Below are 18,041 nucleotides of genomic sequence, written 5' to 3'. Positions count from 1 at the left end.
TCTTGAAGTCTGGAATTCTGATACTTCCAGCTTTGTTCTTTCTCAGATTGGTTTGGCGATTTGGGATCTATTGTGGTTCCATACAAAGTTTAGTGATATTCGTTCTGGTTCTGTGAAAAATGCTGCTGGCATTTTTATGGGGATTGCATGGAATCGGTAGATCGCTTTGGGTGGTACCGCCGTTTTAACAATGTTGATGCTAATCCATGATCATGGGATATCTTTCCTTTTGTTCAGGTCACCTTCAGGTTCCCTCATCAGTTTTATAGTTTCCAGAGGAGAGGTCTTTCAACTCCATGGTTAAATATACTTGAAGGTATTTTATTCTCTCTGGTGTAATTGTTTCTTAATTTCTTTTTCTGCTACTTCATGATTAGTGTATACAAACGTTACCAATTCCTGAGTACTAATTTTGCATTCATGTATTACTTCTAGTCGTTTTTGGGGGAGTCTTCTGGATGTTGTCTCGTAATATCGGTCATCGGCCAGCAGTGCCCATCCGTGCCTTGCAGCCGTATTTCAGCGCCACCGCAAGTCGCGCCGCGCCTTCGGCCGCAGAGGTTGTTAACCGCCGCCGCGACGCGGAAACACCTCGCGGGCCCTTCTCCTGTGGGGGCTCAGGGCTCCCCGGCCCGGGAGTGACAGGGAAAATATCCTCCCAGCATGACCAGGAGCGAGTTACGGAGAAACGGAAACGTGTTCCGAGTCCAGGGAAGAGTGTGGACGCGGTCGGACGCGCCCCTCCCCCCGCGGGGCGTCACGGGCGTGTGGAGCGACTGGAGGGACCCAGGGCCCGTCGCACGGGGACGCACGGGTGCGGCAGACACGCGCGTCCTCTTCTGTCTCCCGGTCTGCGCACCCGTTCAGGGCTTCGCTCTCGGTGGCCTTGTCCGCCCCTCGACACCTGCGGAGGCGTCGATCCCGTGGCTGCGTCCGCCGTGGCGAGGCCGAAGACCGCCTCGGGGCGGCGCGAGAGTGACCGGCGTCCCCTCCCACGCGGGGAGCTGAGGGCCGGGCCACCGCTGCCGGAGCCGGGGGCGCTGGGAGCCGAAGGACGGTCTCGGGACCGAGAAGAAACCTGCGCTGAGCCGCCTCGGGGCCCCCGAGCACGTGAACGACACCGGTCCGGCGCTGTGGGACGGGCGGCAGCTTGCTCGGCCGCTCGCCGGCCCCGCGCGCCGCCCCGGGCCCTGTCCTGGTGGCACCGCTGACGCCACGGCGTCGGGCACACGACACAGATCCGTGTGTTGTGCTTTGTGGGGTGGCCGCCGTTCGCGGACAGCTCCCGGAACCTCCCTGGATTCGCCCGACGTCCTGTCAGACGGCGGCGGCTTCGCCGGAGCTCACCGCGGGAGGGGCTGTGTCTCCTCGCCGCGGCCGCCGGCCCCTCGCAGCCTCCCGCCGGCCGCCGAACAACGGGGCGGTGACCTGCCGGGGGGGGGGGGGGGGGGGGGGGGGCGCTGACGGCCGTGGTCGGACTCGTTCGCGGTGCTCTCGCCCGAACCCTTGCGGGACGGTGACGCCGCCAGGGACGAAAGCGGAGGCACTGACAGAGGCGCGTGGGCTGCGGCGCGCCGAGGACGACGATTATCCGGGCCACTGCGGCTCGGAAGGCTGCGGCTGGAGGTGCTGCCGGCAGTCGTTCACGTCACCGTCAAACGAGAGTTCTGAAGTTACTTCTCCTGTGGTCGCCTCAAGTACTCAGTACCCAGACTGAAGTTGAGAGTTACCGTTTGTTAAGAGAAAACAATTATTTCATTCCAGCAGTACAAGAGAAAATCAGACTTCTGGAAGCTGTTCTGAATATTGCTTTGGCAGGAAAAAGCAGAGACCAGAGTCTGAAAAAGAAGGAGGAAATGGAATTTTTTTTTCCAATGTAAATTTTGTTTCAAGATGGCAGTTTACAGTTCTGTTAGGAAGGGAGAGTGAATTTTAGGGGATTAAAGGTGTCTCTTTGAATATAACCCCTGAAGAAAAGTTTTTTACAGTTAAAGACTAAAGATGAGAAAAAAAAAACCTCAAAAAATAATGCTTTACAATAAACAGGAAGGAAAATGAGACACTTCTGAGGGCAACAACCATAATCTAACTTACCTAGGTAAAGGAGTATTCTCATTTATCGAGTATTTTGCATCTTTTGTCCACAAATGTGTACTTGTAAAAAATATATAATCAAAATAATGATGACATCGTCACTTTGGTGGACAGAGTTCATTATTTCCTTTTTAAGTGAGAATCTTGCCTCACAATCCTGTGTGAGATGTGATTGATTGCGTTATAGAGTCGTAGAGGAGTGCATGTGTTTTAGGAGGTAACAGAGAACTTCAAGTAAGAAGAAAGATGATTAACTATAATGTGACTGCAAAAGTTTAGAATGAGTCGGTCCTTTCTACACTATGGATATCCACCAGGAGATTCAGGAGCCCTCTGGGGCGTTTGTGTGTGTCTTACTTAGGGTCCCCGCTGGAAAGGCCATTTATGAGCGTGCATTTACATGCCTGAGGCCTCTCCCCTGGACTGCTCCGCTCTCATTTCGTGTCCACCACCTGGTGTTCTGTGACTGTGATGGAACAGTAGGACTGTCCTCCATCAAGGTCCCAAAGCAAGTCACTTTCAGAGCTCTGGGATTAGTGCTTAGAGTTCTTGATTCTGTTCTCAAACAGGTGTGCCCTAATTTGAGAAAATCTGGTATACAAAACCATCAACTCACAAAATAGATAAATTAAGGAGTGATTACTTTCATTTCAAAAGGATTTCCTTCAGGATTCCTTAGAATAAGTGTGTCTGAAGAGTGTAACATGTCCAAAAGGCCTTCTGGATTATTAGTAAGCGAGAGGGCTCATTTTCCCACCCTGTCGTTAACTAAGTTAATGACGTGCATATGTTTGAGCCTGTAGCCATTTCATTCATGCGCTCACTTCTGCACGAAATCATTAGTACCGTTACTCGGTGACTCAGTCATTAGTACTGTTACTCAGGGACTCTTTCATGAGCATTCTCTGTGTGTTGAGTCCACAAAAGTCACAGCCCTTGTCCTTAAGGCATTTACAGATGACAAGAGTGAATCAGATGTCAAGTAAATGTTTGACAGTGGAAGCAAGCTGGCCTGTTAGGAGACCGCTGTGGTTAAACAAAGTGAGAGGGTGAGCTGTGGCCATAGGGTAGCCTCCTGGCAACTTTAAAGGGAATTGTAGCAGGACTTGGACAGCTTAGAAAATTAACTAAGAGTTTGCCCAAAGCAGTTGATCTTTGGATACATTGTTTCTTCAGTGATGAACAGGAAGTCTAAGACTTTAGAACCAGGTTATCCATACATATAAAAGGTAAACACTGTCTGCATTGTCACTATACCAGGGGGTTTTTAGGTACATGTGAAATATACCTATTTTAACAATGCAAGTACTTTGTAAGGGCTTCATTATGGTATGATGAAGATGATGAGTGCCTCCAGTTTGGCCAGAGACTATTAGACATTTTACGGGCATTACCTCATTTATTCCATCCGGTATACTGAATGGAGGCCTTTATGGACACCGAGATATTTTCACTAACTGCTGGGATTTATGTTGCTACTATAGAAGAGAAAATCTTTAATCTTACAAACTCTCTGTCCTATTTTATAATCTGAAGCATACCTGTATATACTAAGATGAGTCAGGCCCCTGGAGATGTTGATTTCAAGGTCACCTCTCCTCTTAAGGTGGCTTAGTTACATCTTAAGCCAGAAATCACTGCTGCTGCCTCCGCTGCTGCCATCACCACGACTGTCACAGAATCTGGCATGGAGTCTGGCCACCACAACGCCTCCAAACACTCATGTGTCCCACCTTGTCAGCCAGAGGCAACGTCAGCAGGTAGATGGCCTGTGTCCAGTTCTGCCTTCCGGATCTCATTAGTGGGACATAATTTACTTTAAGAACTCGAGCGGAAAGAGTGTTGAGAGAATGTAATGTTGTGGATTTCTAACCTGCATCTGGAAGGAGGATGGAATTAGGACTGAGAGAGCCGCTGTATGGAATCCACTCGATCTTACTTATGTTGCTTATTCTGAACCCTTTGTTAGGAACATGAACTCCTTGAGAAGAGGGTGAAAAACTTCTGAGCCAGAACATTCAAAGGGAATAGGACATGTTCTCATGCTCGAGCTAGGAAAGAAGTTTGTGGCTTTGAAACCCGGAAGAGGTGGAAGTGACTGGGTTATTTCAGGTGCAGGTGGAGAAGCGAGCAGGAGTCACAGCTGCTGGCCTTTCTGGAGCGCGTCACGCACTTTAGATGTTCCGTTGCGGAAAGCAGCTCAGGCAGGGAATGGCGTGCTTCAGCTTGGTTCTGTAGCCTTGGCCTGACTGCTTCGTGCAGGATCGAGGAGACGGCATAAACCAGGTAGAGAGAAATCCAAGAAGTCAGTAGTCTAGGCGACAGAACATGGTGACAGAGTGGAGGAAAGGAGAAAGACCGATGTGGGCTGTATTTCAGCCTGGTATTGACAGGACTTTATAGTAACTTGGGTGCTGAAGGTGCCAGGAATGGTCCCAGCTGTTTCACTGTTGCGTTCCTTTAGTGTAGAGTTTCTGAGTGTTGAGCCCCGCTTCTTAGGAAAATCAAGGAAGATTGCATCACAGTTCTTTATCAGGATGACGTAGACTGTGGGGAGCACTTCTTTTTGGGGGAGAGATGGAGAATGCCTCTCCGGTTTCTCAGTCGTAATAGGACTATACTCGAAGGTTAAATCTCCTAAGTGTAGCTTTGTGAAAAACAGAAAACAGGAAAATATTCACCAAAAATTTTATCATTTTCCTCTGTACGAACATGTACGTTCACAGACGTCATACAAATGAGTCCTTGCGGGTAAACCATAAAGTAATTTACATACACGTGAGCAAGGAGATTTGCCCAACTATTTAAAAGACAACGAAGGGATCATCATTTTTGTTTAAAAATAACACCTGTGTCAGCCAGTGCCTATCGTAGGCTAGGTAGCAAACAGCTCAGCAAGAGGAAATGATGACTATGGCATGTGGCCTTTGAAGCCTAGTACAAGAGACAGGGTTGAATTGTCTGAATGTTTCACCTGAAATCCCATTTAATTGTCACCCTCTTCAGATTCTATAAATTCATATTAAATCTAATTTCTGCTTAATGAAAAGTGAGATACAAGGCCTGTCAAGAGTCCACAAGCCAGGTGTTTAAATGATTCCTCATATTTAAGCAAATCATGTGGTCTCCAGAGTTAGTAAGATAAGTGTATTTACTGTGAATTCTGACAGCTCACTCAATGAGATTAATACGTAAGTAGTTGAGTTTAATTTTGTGATGATGCTTTCGGAGAACATGTTCTCCAAAACACATGGGTTCTAGAAGGATCCTTAGACTTATAGAAAGTAGCCTTTGAATCTCTTTTGTGGTTCCCTTTCCTGCTCCCGGTTCCCCCAGTGTTCCATTGTCCTGTATTAGCTGTAAGTTAGTCTGATACTGCTCATCTCCCAGGAATATAAAACTAACTGCGTTACTTAATACAAAGTTTCATGCAAATGGAAAAGCTGCTTGGGAGTCAGCTGGGGATGTTTCTGAAGTATGAGGGAAGTCAAGCTGAGCCCTCAGCATGTGCTTTTGTTACTCTTGTAGGACTCCTTGGCTAAAAGCATGACTACTTGTTACTTGAATGATGGCACTTGCTTCTCTGGTCTTTAATATGAAGCTCTGTTGCCGTTGTTCTCTGTGAAATGAGGACAACAGTAATACGACTTTCTGTTTTGCTTCACAGCTTTGTGGCTGACGGAAGTGATGCTGGTTCCTCTTTAATATTTATCCACTTGTCTATGTCACTGCCAACATTGTTGCCCTATAGCTTGAGAGGACTTTTTCCTTGGAATTTTTTGGAAATTAGACTGATGACCAGGTATAATTATCCACCATATACCACTAATTACATGAATATATTCTGCAGTTGATCATTAAGTCATCTTTTTTTTATTAACATGTAATATATTATTTGCTTCAGGGGTACGGGTCTGTGACTCATCAGTCTTACACACTTCACAGCACTCAGCATAGCACAGACCCTCCCCAGTGTTCATCACCAGCCACCCCAACCCTGCCACCCCTGTCCCCTCCAGCAACCCTCAGTTTGTTTCCTGAGATTAAGAGTCTCTTATGGTTTGTCTCTCAGCCCGCTCCCATCTTGTTTCATTTTTCCCTCCTTTCCCCCCATGAATCCCTCACCCTGCCTCTCAAATTCCTCGTATCAGGGAGATCATTTGATAATTGTCTTTCTCTGATTGACTTATTTCACTCTAGCTCCATCCATGTCATTGCAAATGCAAGATTTGGGGGTTTTTGATAGCTGCTTAGTATTTGTGTGTGTGTGTGTGTGTGTGTGTGTATACCACATCTTCTTTATCTATTCATCTGTCGATGGACATCTAGGCTCTTTCCATAGTTTGGCTATTGTGGGCATTGCTGCTATAAACATTCGGGTGCACGTACCCCTTCAGATCACTATATTTGTATCTTTAGTATAAATACCCAGTAGTGCAATTACTGGGTTGTAGGGTAGCTCTATTTTCAACTTTTTGAGGAACCTCCATACTGTTTTTCCAGAGTGGCTGCCCCAGCTTGCATTCCCACCAACAGTGTAGGAGGGTTCCCCTTTCTCCACCTCCTCGCCAACACCTATCATTTCCATGGCTTCAGTCATTCTGACTGGTGTGAGGTGGTATCTCACTGTGGTTTTGATTTGTATTTCCCTGATGCCGAGTGATGTTGAGCATTAAGTCATCTTTCTTAAAAGTTCTAAAAAAAAAAAAAAAAAAAAACCAGTAAATTTGACAGATCTCTTCCCAATCCACTTCTTAAGTGGAGGGTCATTTTCAATCTTGCATATCTGTTTTGCATTATACAGAACTGAAACAGTATGACTTTCTGAGGAAGCAATTTGTTTTCTTTGTTCAGACATATTTTATGAGACTGATAGACTTATAGTTCAATAAACAAAAATATTTATAATGGACACAATAATAGAAGAATTACATAAAGTTTCTCTAATTTGTTTTTAGTATTTAGCTAATCACCATCCCCCTTAGTGCATTTTTTCCAGGTCTTAGATATAGAGGTCATTCTTTAAGCCAGGCGTCTTCTCCCACTGCGGGATTACCCTAGCAGAACTTTCAGTACTTCTGATGAGAGTATAATAACCAAGAATTTGACTTGAGGGTGTTCAGCAGGCCAGGCTGTAGTGGCAGATGGATATGACAGGAATTTGGTAGAGTCTGAAAGACTGCTGACCTTCTAAGTGCATTGTGGGGCTTTAGAGAGTCTTATTTTCTCAGCAGAACCTGTCACTTATCAAAAAATAGGCAGAAGATATGAACAGACACTTCTCCAATCAAGACATACAAATGTCTATCAGACACATGAAAAAATGTTCATCATCACTAGCCATCAGGGAGATTCAAATTAAAACCACATCGAGATACCAACTTACACCAGTTAGAATGGCCAAAATTAACAAAACAGGAAACAACATGTGTTGGAGAGGATGTGGAGAAAGGGGAACCCTCTTCCACTGTTGGTGGGAATGCAAGTTGGTGCAGCCTCTTTGGAGAACAGTGTGGAGAATCCTCAAGAAATTAAAAATAGAGCTTCCCTATGACCCTGCCATTGCACTCCTGGGTATTTACCCCAAAGATACAGATGTCGTGAAAAGAAGGGCCATCTGTAACCCAATGTTTATAGCAGCAATGGCCACAGTCGCCAAACTGTGGAAAGAACCAAGATGCCCTTCAACGGACGAATGGATAAGGAAGATGTTGGGGTGCCTGGGTGGCTCAGTGGGTTAAGCCGCTGCCTTAGGCTCAGGTCATGATCTCAGGGTCCTGGGATCGAGTCCCACGTCGGGCTCTCTGCTCAGCAGGGAGCTTGCTTCCCTCTCTCTCTGCCTGCCTCTCTATCTACTTGTGATCTCTCTCTGTAAAATAAATAAATAAAATCTTAAAAAAAAAAAAAAAAAGGAAGATGTTGTCCATATACACGATGGAGTCTTATGCCTCCATCACAAAGGATGAATACCCAACTTTTGTAGCAACATGGACGGGACTAGAAGAGATTATGCTGAGTGAAATAAGTCAAGCAGAGAGAGTCAGTTATCATATGGTTTCACTTATTTGTGGAGCATAACAAATATCATGGAGGACAGGGAGTGTTAGAGAGGAGAAGGGAGTTGGGGTAAATTGGAAGGGGAGGTGAATCATGAGAGACTATGGACTCTGAAAAACAATCTGAGGGGTTTGAAGTGGCGGGGGGGGTGGGAGGTTGGGGTACCAGGTGGTGGGTATTATAGAGGGCATGGATTGCATAGAGCACTGGGTGTGGTGAAAAAATAATGAATACTGTTTTTATGAAAATAAATTAATTTAATTTTAAAAAACTGCAGTAATTTAAAAAGATTATGGTAGTAAAATTGTGTGTTGGTATTTTATGTTGCTTTTATATATATATCTGATATTCACTTCTGCTTCATTAAGGGAAACGTTTGGTGGGATGGTTTTCACTGTAGTGTACAAGGAACAGGAGAGCATGAATTTATCAGAAACAATTAGAGAGCCTGGTGGTGGGTATTTAGGAGGGCACGGACTGCGTGGAGCGCTGGGTGTGGTGCCTAAACAATGAATTCTGGTACACTGAAAAGAAATAATAAAAAAAAGGAACAATTAGAGAAAATTTGCTAGGAAATACCAGGGGAGAATGATCTGTGGAAGATTCTTCTGGGTTTTCACTTTCAGTGTTTCAGTATTATTTACTTTGATAGGCATATAGAAATTTTATAGAGTCAAAACTAAAATCAGTGTATCAATACTTTTTCAAAAGAAGTTGACATGAAAACCTCAATTTTAATGAAAGAAGTTATGAAGAAAATACTTGTTCTTTAGCTTTATGCTTCATAATTATCATTAACCTAAACAAAATAATTTATGCTAGTAAAAAGACTTTATACGTTTTATGAATTGTTTATGATTGTTTACTTATGGATTATCATCTAATCTATTCTTCTTGCTGAAGTTAAACATTTACTTTTATTCTAAAATTATCATTAAAAATCTTGAGAGATGTTACATATTTTTTCAAAGGTGCTTGAGGGGTGCCTGGATGGCTCGGTTGGGTGTCTGACTCTTAATTCTGGCTCAGGTCATGATCTCAGGGTCTTGGGATCAATCCCCATGCGGGTCTCCGCACTCAGCAGGGAGTCGGCTTGCGATTATCTCTCTCCCTCAGCCCCTCCCCCTGCACTCTCTCTCTCTAAAATAACTAAATAAATCTTTTTTTAAAATTGTACGTGAATATTTGGTTGGACTATCTTTGGTGCAGAATCAAAGTATACCCTTTATCTGTCTTTTTAAGAAGTGTCTCATCTTAATTTTTTTAAAAATCTAAGGTTATATTTATAAAACTATTGACCATTATCTATTGAATGCGACACTTTCCTAAATACTGTTATTTCTTCAGTTCTTACAACAACACTGTAGTTAAGTCCTATTTTTATTACTGTTTTACAAATTAGAACAGTAAAGCAGGCATAGGGAGGTTGAGTAACACAGCATGGTATGGTTACACAGCTAGTAAGCGACAAAGGCAAAATTCAAATCCACAGAACCTTCTCCCACAGCCCTTGCTCTTCCTCACTCCATCCCGGCTCCCTGAGTAGACATGTTGCCATTTTATGTCAGTCAACAAGTATTTAGTGAACATTTACTGTGTGTTTATAAATAAGACTTAGAATATCAGAGAAGTTTTTTATTATGTTAAAGGTTGAGAGTCTAATGGGAACTTTCTAAAATAGGCACACACACACACACACACACACACACAAACCATATGAAATGCAAGTCAGAGGTCTGTAATTGGAGCATAAATTCCTGTTGAAACAATGGAAAAGGGAAGATTACTCTGGGAAGAATTCAAGTTAAGTTTTATAGAGGAGATGATGTTAGTGGATTTAAGCTTTCAGGAAGGTGTGAATGAGGCCTGCAAGGTAGGTCTGGGCAAAATGTAGAGGACCTTGGATACCACACTAAGGAGCATAGGCCATAAGAAGTGAGTAGCATGATAATGTCTGCATTGTAGGTGCAAATTGTTAGCAGCATGAACAGTGAATTGAAGTGGCTCAAAGGGTTTGGGGAAACAGAATATCAGTAAGATGAGTGTGCTTTAACATTGCAGACGGCACTGTGGATCCAGAACTGTCACAAAACCAGTGCCTAAGGAAAGCAAATTAATAGAGCTAACAATCTTCAAAATAAGAGAGTCAGTACCCTCAGAGAGATTTAGGGAATGTCAGACCCATAAAAAAATAATTGTAGATACTGAAAATTTTAAACAAGACCAAAAACCATAAGACACCTAGGAATAAACCTAACCAGAGAGGTAGAGGATCTATACTCTAGAAACTACAGAACACTCATGAAAGAAATTGAGGAAAACACAAAGAGATAGTAAAACATTCCAAGCTCATGGACTGGAAGAATAAATGTTGTGAAAACGCCTGTGCTGCCCAGAGCAATTTACGTCATCAGTGCCATCCCGACCAAAAAACAATCGTCATTTTTCAGAGAACTGAAACAATCCTAAAATTTTTATGGAACTAGAAAAGACCCCAAATTGCCAGGGGAATGCTGAAAAAGATAACCAAAGCTGGGAGCATCACGTTACCTGATTGCATGCTGTATTACACAGCTGTGATCACCAAGACAGCATGGTACTGGCACAAAAAAGACAGATAGACCAGTGAAACAGAATAGAGACTCCAAAAATGGACCCTAAGCTCTATGGTCAACTAGTCTTTACAAATCAGGAAAAAATATCCAATGGGAAAAAGACAATCTCTTCAGTAAGTAATGCTGGGAAAATTAGACAGCCACATGCAGAAGAATGAAACTGGACTATTCACTTACACCACACAGAAAGATAAACTCGAAATGGATGAAAGACCTCAACGTGAGACAGGAATCCATCAAAATCCTAGAGGAGAACATAGGCAGTGACCTCTTTGACATTGGCCACAGCAACTTCTTTCAAGACATGTCTCCAAAGGGAAAGGAAACAAAAGCAACAATTAACTTTTGAGACTTCATCAAAATAAAAAGCTTCTGCACAGCAAAGACAACAGTCAGTAAAGCTAAAAGGCAACCCATGGAATAGGAGAAGATATTTGCAAATGACATTATCACAGAAAGAACTAGTATCCAAGACCTGTAAAGAACTTCTCAAGCTCAACACCCAATTTTTGAAGTTTAAAAAATAGATTAGTACAGTTGCACCATGAACCCAGTTTAAAAACAAATCAGTTTTACATAATAAAAAATAAATATAAATAAATATCAGATAACAGATCAAACAGAAGAATTCTCCCAGAATATAATACAAAAAGACAGTTAGATGGAAAGTATATAATAAAAGAGAGAGGGAATACAGAACCAGAAGTTTCAACATTTATTTCATAGAAATAGCAAAAGGAAAGAAGGCGTGGCATGAGGGAGAGAAAACAGTGCAAGAGACAGAAGCGGACTAAAGAGTAGCTCTTCACACTGAAGTGGACAACAGTCAACAGACTGGAGCAGAATGACTGGCAAATGACCCAACGCCTCGCTGAAGGGAGAATGCAAAACCTTCCAGAAAAGAGAAAAAATTCATTACCTAGAAAGAATGGTAATCAGATCGCAGTGGTCTGCACCGTATTTGTCATATATGCTGTGTATGCAGCATGCGGGGGTGTGTGTGTGTGTGTCAGCAGAAGAGGCTGTGGAGGGCCACTCAGATCCCTTTCTCACCTTCAGGACTGAGGTGCCCATTCCCCAGCCCTGTGCTGGCAGCTCACAGTGATTCGGTAAGTCTTCCCAGTATAGCCTTCTATTAAAGAAAGTCGCCTTGCGCAAGGTCATGGCCCCTTCCCCGGAGTGGCCCATATCCAGTGGCTTGTCAGTTTGGAGAGATGGGGGCCTCACCTGTTTGCTTCCGTTCAGGATGACTCTGAAGGTCATCGTAGCTCCGGAACTCCCTGTAGGATTGTCTGAGGCGGCTGCTGTTGCTCGTTGCACTTCAGCTTGTCCCTCTGCCCAATCCCACGTTCCTCACTTCTCCACAAGTGTAGATCCTGAGACCACCTCCCAGTAAACTTCCTGTATGCAGCTCTCTGCCTCAGAGTTGGCGTCCAGAAAATGCAACCTGCGACAGTATTCTTCCCAGCTGCCCTTGAGACAACGGACTAAAACTGACTGCAAAGAAAATCCCAACAAACTCCTTCAAAAGATGACCAAAGAGAACACCTCTCACCACGGTGAGATGTGATTATGCATTAACAATGACCCCCTCCCCCAGCCACCACACACACACACACACACACACACACACACACACACACTCTGCTCTTTAGAATTCAGGTGTTGTACATATAGTCAGTTACACGAAAGTGATACTTTAACGAAGATGGTGAATGCCGAATAAAGTAGGCGAAGGAAAGTCCCAAGAAACAGCGCACTCGGATGGAATCCTTTTCAAGTGTTTTCCTCCTAACTGAAATTGTAAGAAAAGGCAAATTAGTACTCACCCTCATGATTTCACAGAGTACGTCTTCCCAGAAGCCAGCTTACCACCACGTAAGTAGAGAAGGTCTGTAATATCAGGTGCTTAATCGTCAGGAGAATTAGGGGGAACAGAATGAAAGACATGAATGTAATATACAGCCATCATAGTTTTCTAGTTTATCGAAGTGTTTTTCTTTCTTTCTTTTTTTATAAAGATGTCTTTTTTTTTAAGATTTTATTTATTTATTTGACAGAGAGAGGTCACAAGTAGGCAGAGAGGCAGGCAGAGAGAGAGGAGGAAGCAGGCTCCCCGCTGAGCAGAGAGCCCGATGCGGGACTCGATCCCAGGACCCTGAGATCATGACCTGAGCCGAAGGCAGAGGCTTAACCCAGTGAGCCACCCAGGTGTATATGAAAGGACATTAGCCTTCTTTAGGAATCAGGGAAATGTGAGCCAAACACACAATGAGACACCATTTCACACCCACTAGAATAGCAACATTAAAAAGTCAGCCAATATCAAATGTGGATTTTGACGTGGGTGGTAGGAATTCTTGTGCACTGATGACTGAGGGCAATTGTTACAAGCACTTAAAAAATGGTTTGGCAGTACTTCGTAAGATTGAATATGCATTTGCCGTAATCCAGAGAAGACTCTTGTACACACGCGTCATACTACACATTAGAATTCTTGTAGCAGAATTGTGTATGACTTTGGGTGTGCGTGTCTGTCAAAGCAAGAAGAGGAGAATGAGCTGAATGTCTATCAATAGGAAAATAGATAAAATGTGCTCAATTGCATATTGGGTTCGTATAGTAATAAAAATGAATTACAGCTGACCACAACAAACACCGAAAAACAGTGTTTTGAAAACTAAACAAACCAAGGAATCTTTAAATAAAATCAAGACTAATGGGTGCTTCTGGGTAGAGGGAGGTGTGGGATAGAACAGAGTCTGCATGAAATCTCATACGGGGAACTTTTAAGTGTGTTATTTTACTTTAGCTAAGTACTGGGTACACAGGTATTTACTCCCCTTTTAAAAAACATTCATATGACTTAAGTCAAGCAGAGAGAATCAATTATCATATGGTTTCACTTATTTGTGGAGCATAACAAATAGCATGGAGGACAAGGGGTGTGAGAGAGGAGAAGGGAGTTGGGGTAAATTGGAAGGGGAGGTGAACCATGAGAGACTAAGGACTCTGAAAAACAATCTGAGGGGTTTGAAGTGGCGGGGGGGTGGGAGGTCGGGGTACCAGGTGGTGGGTATTATAGAGGGCACAGATTGCATGGAGCACTGGGTGTGGTGAAAAAATAATGAATAATGATTTTCTGAAAATAAATAAATTGGAAAAAAATAAAATTGATAGCATCTAAAAAAAAAAAAGAGTAGACTTAGCATGGTGAGCACGGAGTAATGTATAGAATTGTTCAATCACTATATTGTATACCTGAAACTAATATAACACTGTATGTTAACTATACTGGAATTAAAAATAAAAATTAATTAATTAATTAATTTAAAAAATATTCATATGTATTAAATACGCTTTTTGTATATATATGTCAAAATTAAAATATAGGTTTTGGAAATGTTTCACTTAGAATAAGATAAAGCTAATAAAGTAGGTCATTAATACTCCCCATCTTTAATTTTTTAACCTCTTATTTCTCTTACAGTTTTGAGTTATTTGTAACCCGTTCTTTCCTCTACTGGGAGCTGGTACTAAGCTGATGCAACTGGAGCATTTTGAAAAATCTTTTAAAATCAGGGCCAGCAAACTAATTCATTATAAATCAAGTTGTACAAGTCTTTCACATTAATAGACTAGGATCCTGTTTCGTGTGATTTTTCCATGATCTATTGATAAAGAGATGTAGTTATTGTTACCCTCTAGACTTTACATGAGGCCACAAAAAAGCCTTCTGAGTGACCTGAAATGTCTCATTGCTCAAAGTTTTAATACATTCATGCTATTTCCAGAAATAATCAGTGCCATCAATGCATACATGTGTTTCATAAGCAGATAATTCAAGAGCTTCAAGTAGCTGGTGTTTTCCTTATTGACCCTGAATGACTGACTTTATATGTGAATGTGTATTTAACAGGAAATTGCCCGGCATCTACGCCCTGGAACCCTCCGAGCCATCTTCGGTAAAACTAAGATCCAGAATGCCGTTCACTGTACCGATCTACCAGAGGACGGCCTCTTAGAGGTAAGATAAAGAGCAAACATCCTGTTTATATTTCAAACTCATCATCTCAGCACTTCTGGTTCATAAGAAACGTTTTAATATTCTTGGATTATACTATTACCTGGCCTCCTGAGCGCTTCAGACTGGAATATGACCAGGTTGTACAATGCCCATATACCCGTCACAGGGAATTAAGGTACGTCTGTGATTGGCATATGTTGGCATATATGGGCCAGTGTTTTAATGCATACATTGAAAAATAATTTAAAAAATGAGAAACTATAGCACTCATTAAATAATGTGAAATTTGTTTTAAAAACAGAAGTTTTTAAAATTTTTAATTACCAGAAGTTTCTAGTCATAAAAATACATCAACAAAATTGAGAAGTCCGATATGCAATAACATTCAAAGTAAAAGTTACCATTTACTGACTCTTTATATGCTGGGTTCTAGCATGATACATAAATGCTTTATATCAAGTAATTCTTTTAATCTCCAAAGCAACTTGAATACGTTGGCATAAGGCTCCACACCCAGCACAGAGCACAGCACGGGGCCTGAACTCATGTCCCTGAGAGCAAGATCTAAGCTGAGATCAAGAGTCGGACACTCCCCTGACTGAGCCACCAGGCGCTCCAGTCTGGTTTGGTTTTTAAAAGGTCATTTCTAGCCCAAAAGCAAAAAAAACTTTAAAGAAAAAAGGTTTTTTTTTAAGTTTTACAGTTTTTTTTAACTTTTGTATGTCCGAAGGAACTGAACTGAAATGAAGACACATGATAAATTAGTGATGATGGCATAAATGACAGAGAAATGATGGATATCCTCAGTATGTCTATGAATCTTAGAGTGTTATTTCTATTTTATGTCACATTTATCGATTGGTTTTTTTCTGCCTTTGAAGTCATACGTAGAAGGGTCTTCACCCATATTTTCCTTTCATTTTCTGACACGGAAACATTCAGTGCACCTGGAGTTTGGCAGGCGTGGACTAGGCGGCTGTCACGACGTCGTTAAATCCTTCCGTGCTTTCATGTTCCTTTTCATTTACTGAGTATTCGCCCATGTCTGTCTGTTTCCAAACTTTCGGTTTTATGCCGTCAGCCTGTGCCGGCAAAGGCTATTTCCAGTATTGCACTTTATTTATACCTTGAAAGGTTTCCTTATTCTCTTAAGTGTATTCCTTCTCGTGAACGTTCAGCCAGTGTTTTACCCCATCCCCACAGGAGGCACATGGGGCCCGACCGACGGTATGTTTGTGAACGAGTGTGGCACTGATGCGGCTGTACCGGTGACCTCCCTTCTGTGTTGGTGGACGCCTCGCCTTTCGTGCAGGCACAGCGTCTCTTTTCCGCGGGGGCTGGGACGCAGCGCATTGCATTTATTCCCATCAGTTTTTTATCTTGTTGCTATGGAGAATGAGTGTGTTAACTCCATTGAGGTTTTCTGCTATAAGCCACGATGTTAATGTGGTAAACCAGCAATAATGTGGGAGTGTCATTTTACCAAACTATGAACTCTGTTATGAATTCTGACATACTTTTGAACTATAAAATGGTAACAAACTTCATTTTTTAATTACCCAAAGTAGTATGTTTATTTAAAATTTTCCCCTGTTTTATAAATATTCACTTCACCTTATGATAGTTTCAGATCTGTAGGGCAGGTTTAAGTACAGACTGTTGTTCAGTGAGACCAAAATGTTAATCAAGAAATTTATGTTCATGAAAAATATGATCAAGGTATGTCCTTGATTGTGTTTGTACAACTTGGAATGGATTACTACCACCTGTAGTTTACAAAGCTGTCTACTAAATGATTTTACTAAATCTTTCTAACCTAACTGCACAGGAGATTTAATTGTAAGTTAATGACTGTGGTTCAGAGAATTAACCAAAAACCAGAAGTTGGGGCTTCAGCAGCCTCCTTTCATGTGGCTGCAGACTCATAATTGATACGACCTTGGATAAGTGACTTTTTCTTTCCATGCCTCACTTTTATCAGCAAAATAGAATAAAGAATTCTGATGTAACCAAGGGATGTTCTTCCTGTTGGGATTAACAGTTTGTGGATTGCTACATGGCTTTAAATGGTAAAGTAGAAGCCAGAGCAGTTATTTGTCCATAGGTCTTCAAGGTGAAATTCAGAGTGATGTGGAAACACGAGCTTTCTGATCAGGGAAGCACTTTATGTGGCTACTCATGAAGGAAGCATCTTTGATGTAGGGTGATCATAACATGTATTGTCTAATCGAGGGCCTTTTTGAAAGGCAGTTCCAATCAGAGAAGCTGCTGGGACGAAAGGCATACACCAGAACTCGTATTGGCACACTGGGTTGTAGGCTTTCTGTATACGTGGGAGCCAGGGAAATGGAAGAGTTTGCTTCTCCGTATCTCTTCCTCATGGGATGTTTACTGAACTGAGTTCATTTGTGTCATGTATAGACCTTAGGAGGTACGGTCTCAATTCATACTTTGTCTCCTTCTGTTTTAGGTACTTATTCTCGTAGCAAGTGATTATAGTATGTATTTCTTGCTGACATTGTGATAGGATTTCAGAATCAAAAGGAGACATATCTCCTATCCTCACTGAGCTCACAGTAAGTTTCAGAGGTCAAGTATCTTAGCATGAATATAGAATCTGCTGTATTTGGATGCTCCTAATTGTGACATACCCATTTTTGTGATTGTAGGAATAAATGACAGCATCTGTGATATGAGACATCTATAATGTTATTTCACTGGTAATATCCCTGATAAGCAGTAACTCTAAAGATCTTAAATTTGAACTTTAAAGAGAGCATTAATGGCAAAATGTATAGCTAAACTAGTAATCAAAGAAGTACTAGTTTTTTACTATGGGCAAATAATTTTTTTAAATTATGTTTTAAATTAACAAAAAATGTATTATTTGCCCCAAGGGTAGAGGTCTGTGAGTCATCAGGCTTACACACTTCATAGCACTCACCATAGCACATTCCCTCCCCAATGTCCATAATCCAATCATCCTATCCCTACCCACCATCCGCAGCTACCCTCAATTGTTTCATGAGATTCAGAGTCTCTTATGGTTTGTCTCGCTCCCCATCCCATCTCGTTTGGTTTGTTCCTTCCGTTCCCTCCACAACCCCCTGCCCTGCCTCTCAAATTCCTCATATCAGAGAGATCATATGATAATTGTCTTTCTCTGATTGACTTGTTTTGCTTAGCATAATATCCTCTAGTTCCATCCATGTTGTTGCAAATGGCAAGATTTTGTGTGTTATTGATGG

The 18,041-nt window shown here is 42.2% G+C and overlaps 1 protein-coding gene across 4 annotated transcripts in view; it reads left to right on the top strand.

Moving 5' to 3' along the window:
• The window catches only part of NME7 (NME/NM23 family member 7), a 288,348-nt gene that overhangs the window by 195,300 nt on the left and 75,007 nt on the right, over positions 1–18,041 (top strand). For all 4 annotated transcript variants that reach the window (XM_044266903.1, XM_044266902.1, XM_044266905.1 and 1 more), the window contains exon 11: positions 14,686–14,793. In XM_044266903.1, coding sequence (XP_044122838.1) covers positions 14,686–14,793 — 108 coding nt within the window. The remainder of the gene's footprint in view (positions 1–14,685; positions 14,794–18,041) is intronic.

This window comes from Neovison vison, chromosome 10 (genome assembly GCF_020171115.1).
Source record: "Neovison vison isolate M4711 chromosome 10, ASM_NN_V1, whole genome shotgun sequence".
NCBI lineage: Eukaryota > Metazoa > Chordata > Mammalia > Carnivora > Mustelidae > Neogale > Neogale vison.
Note: the sequence above shows the minus strand (reverse complement) of the source record. Positions and strands in the feature narration are given on the sequence as shown.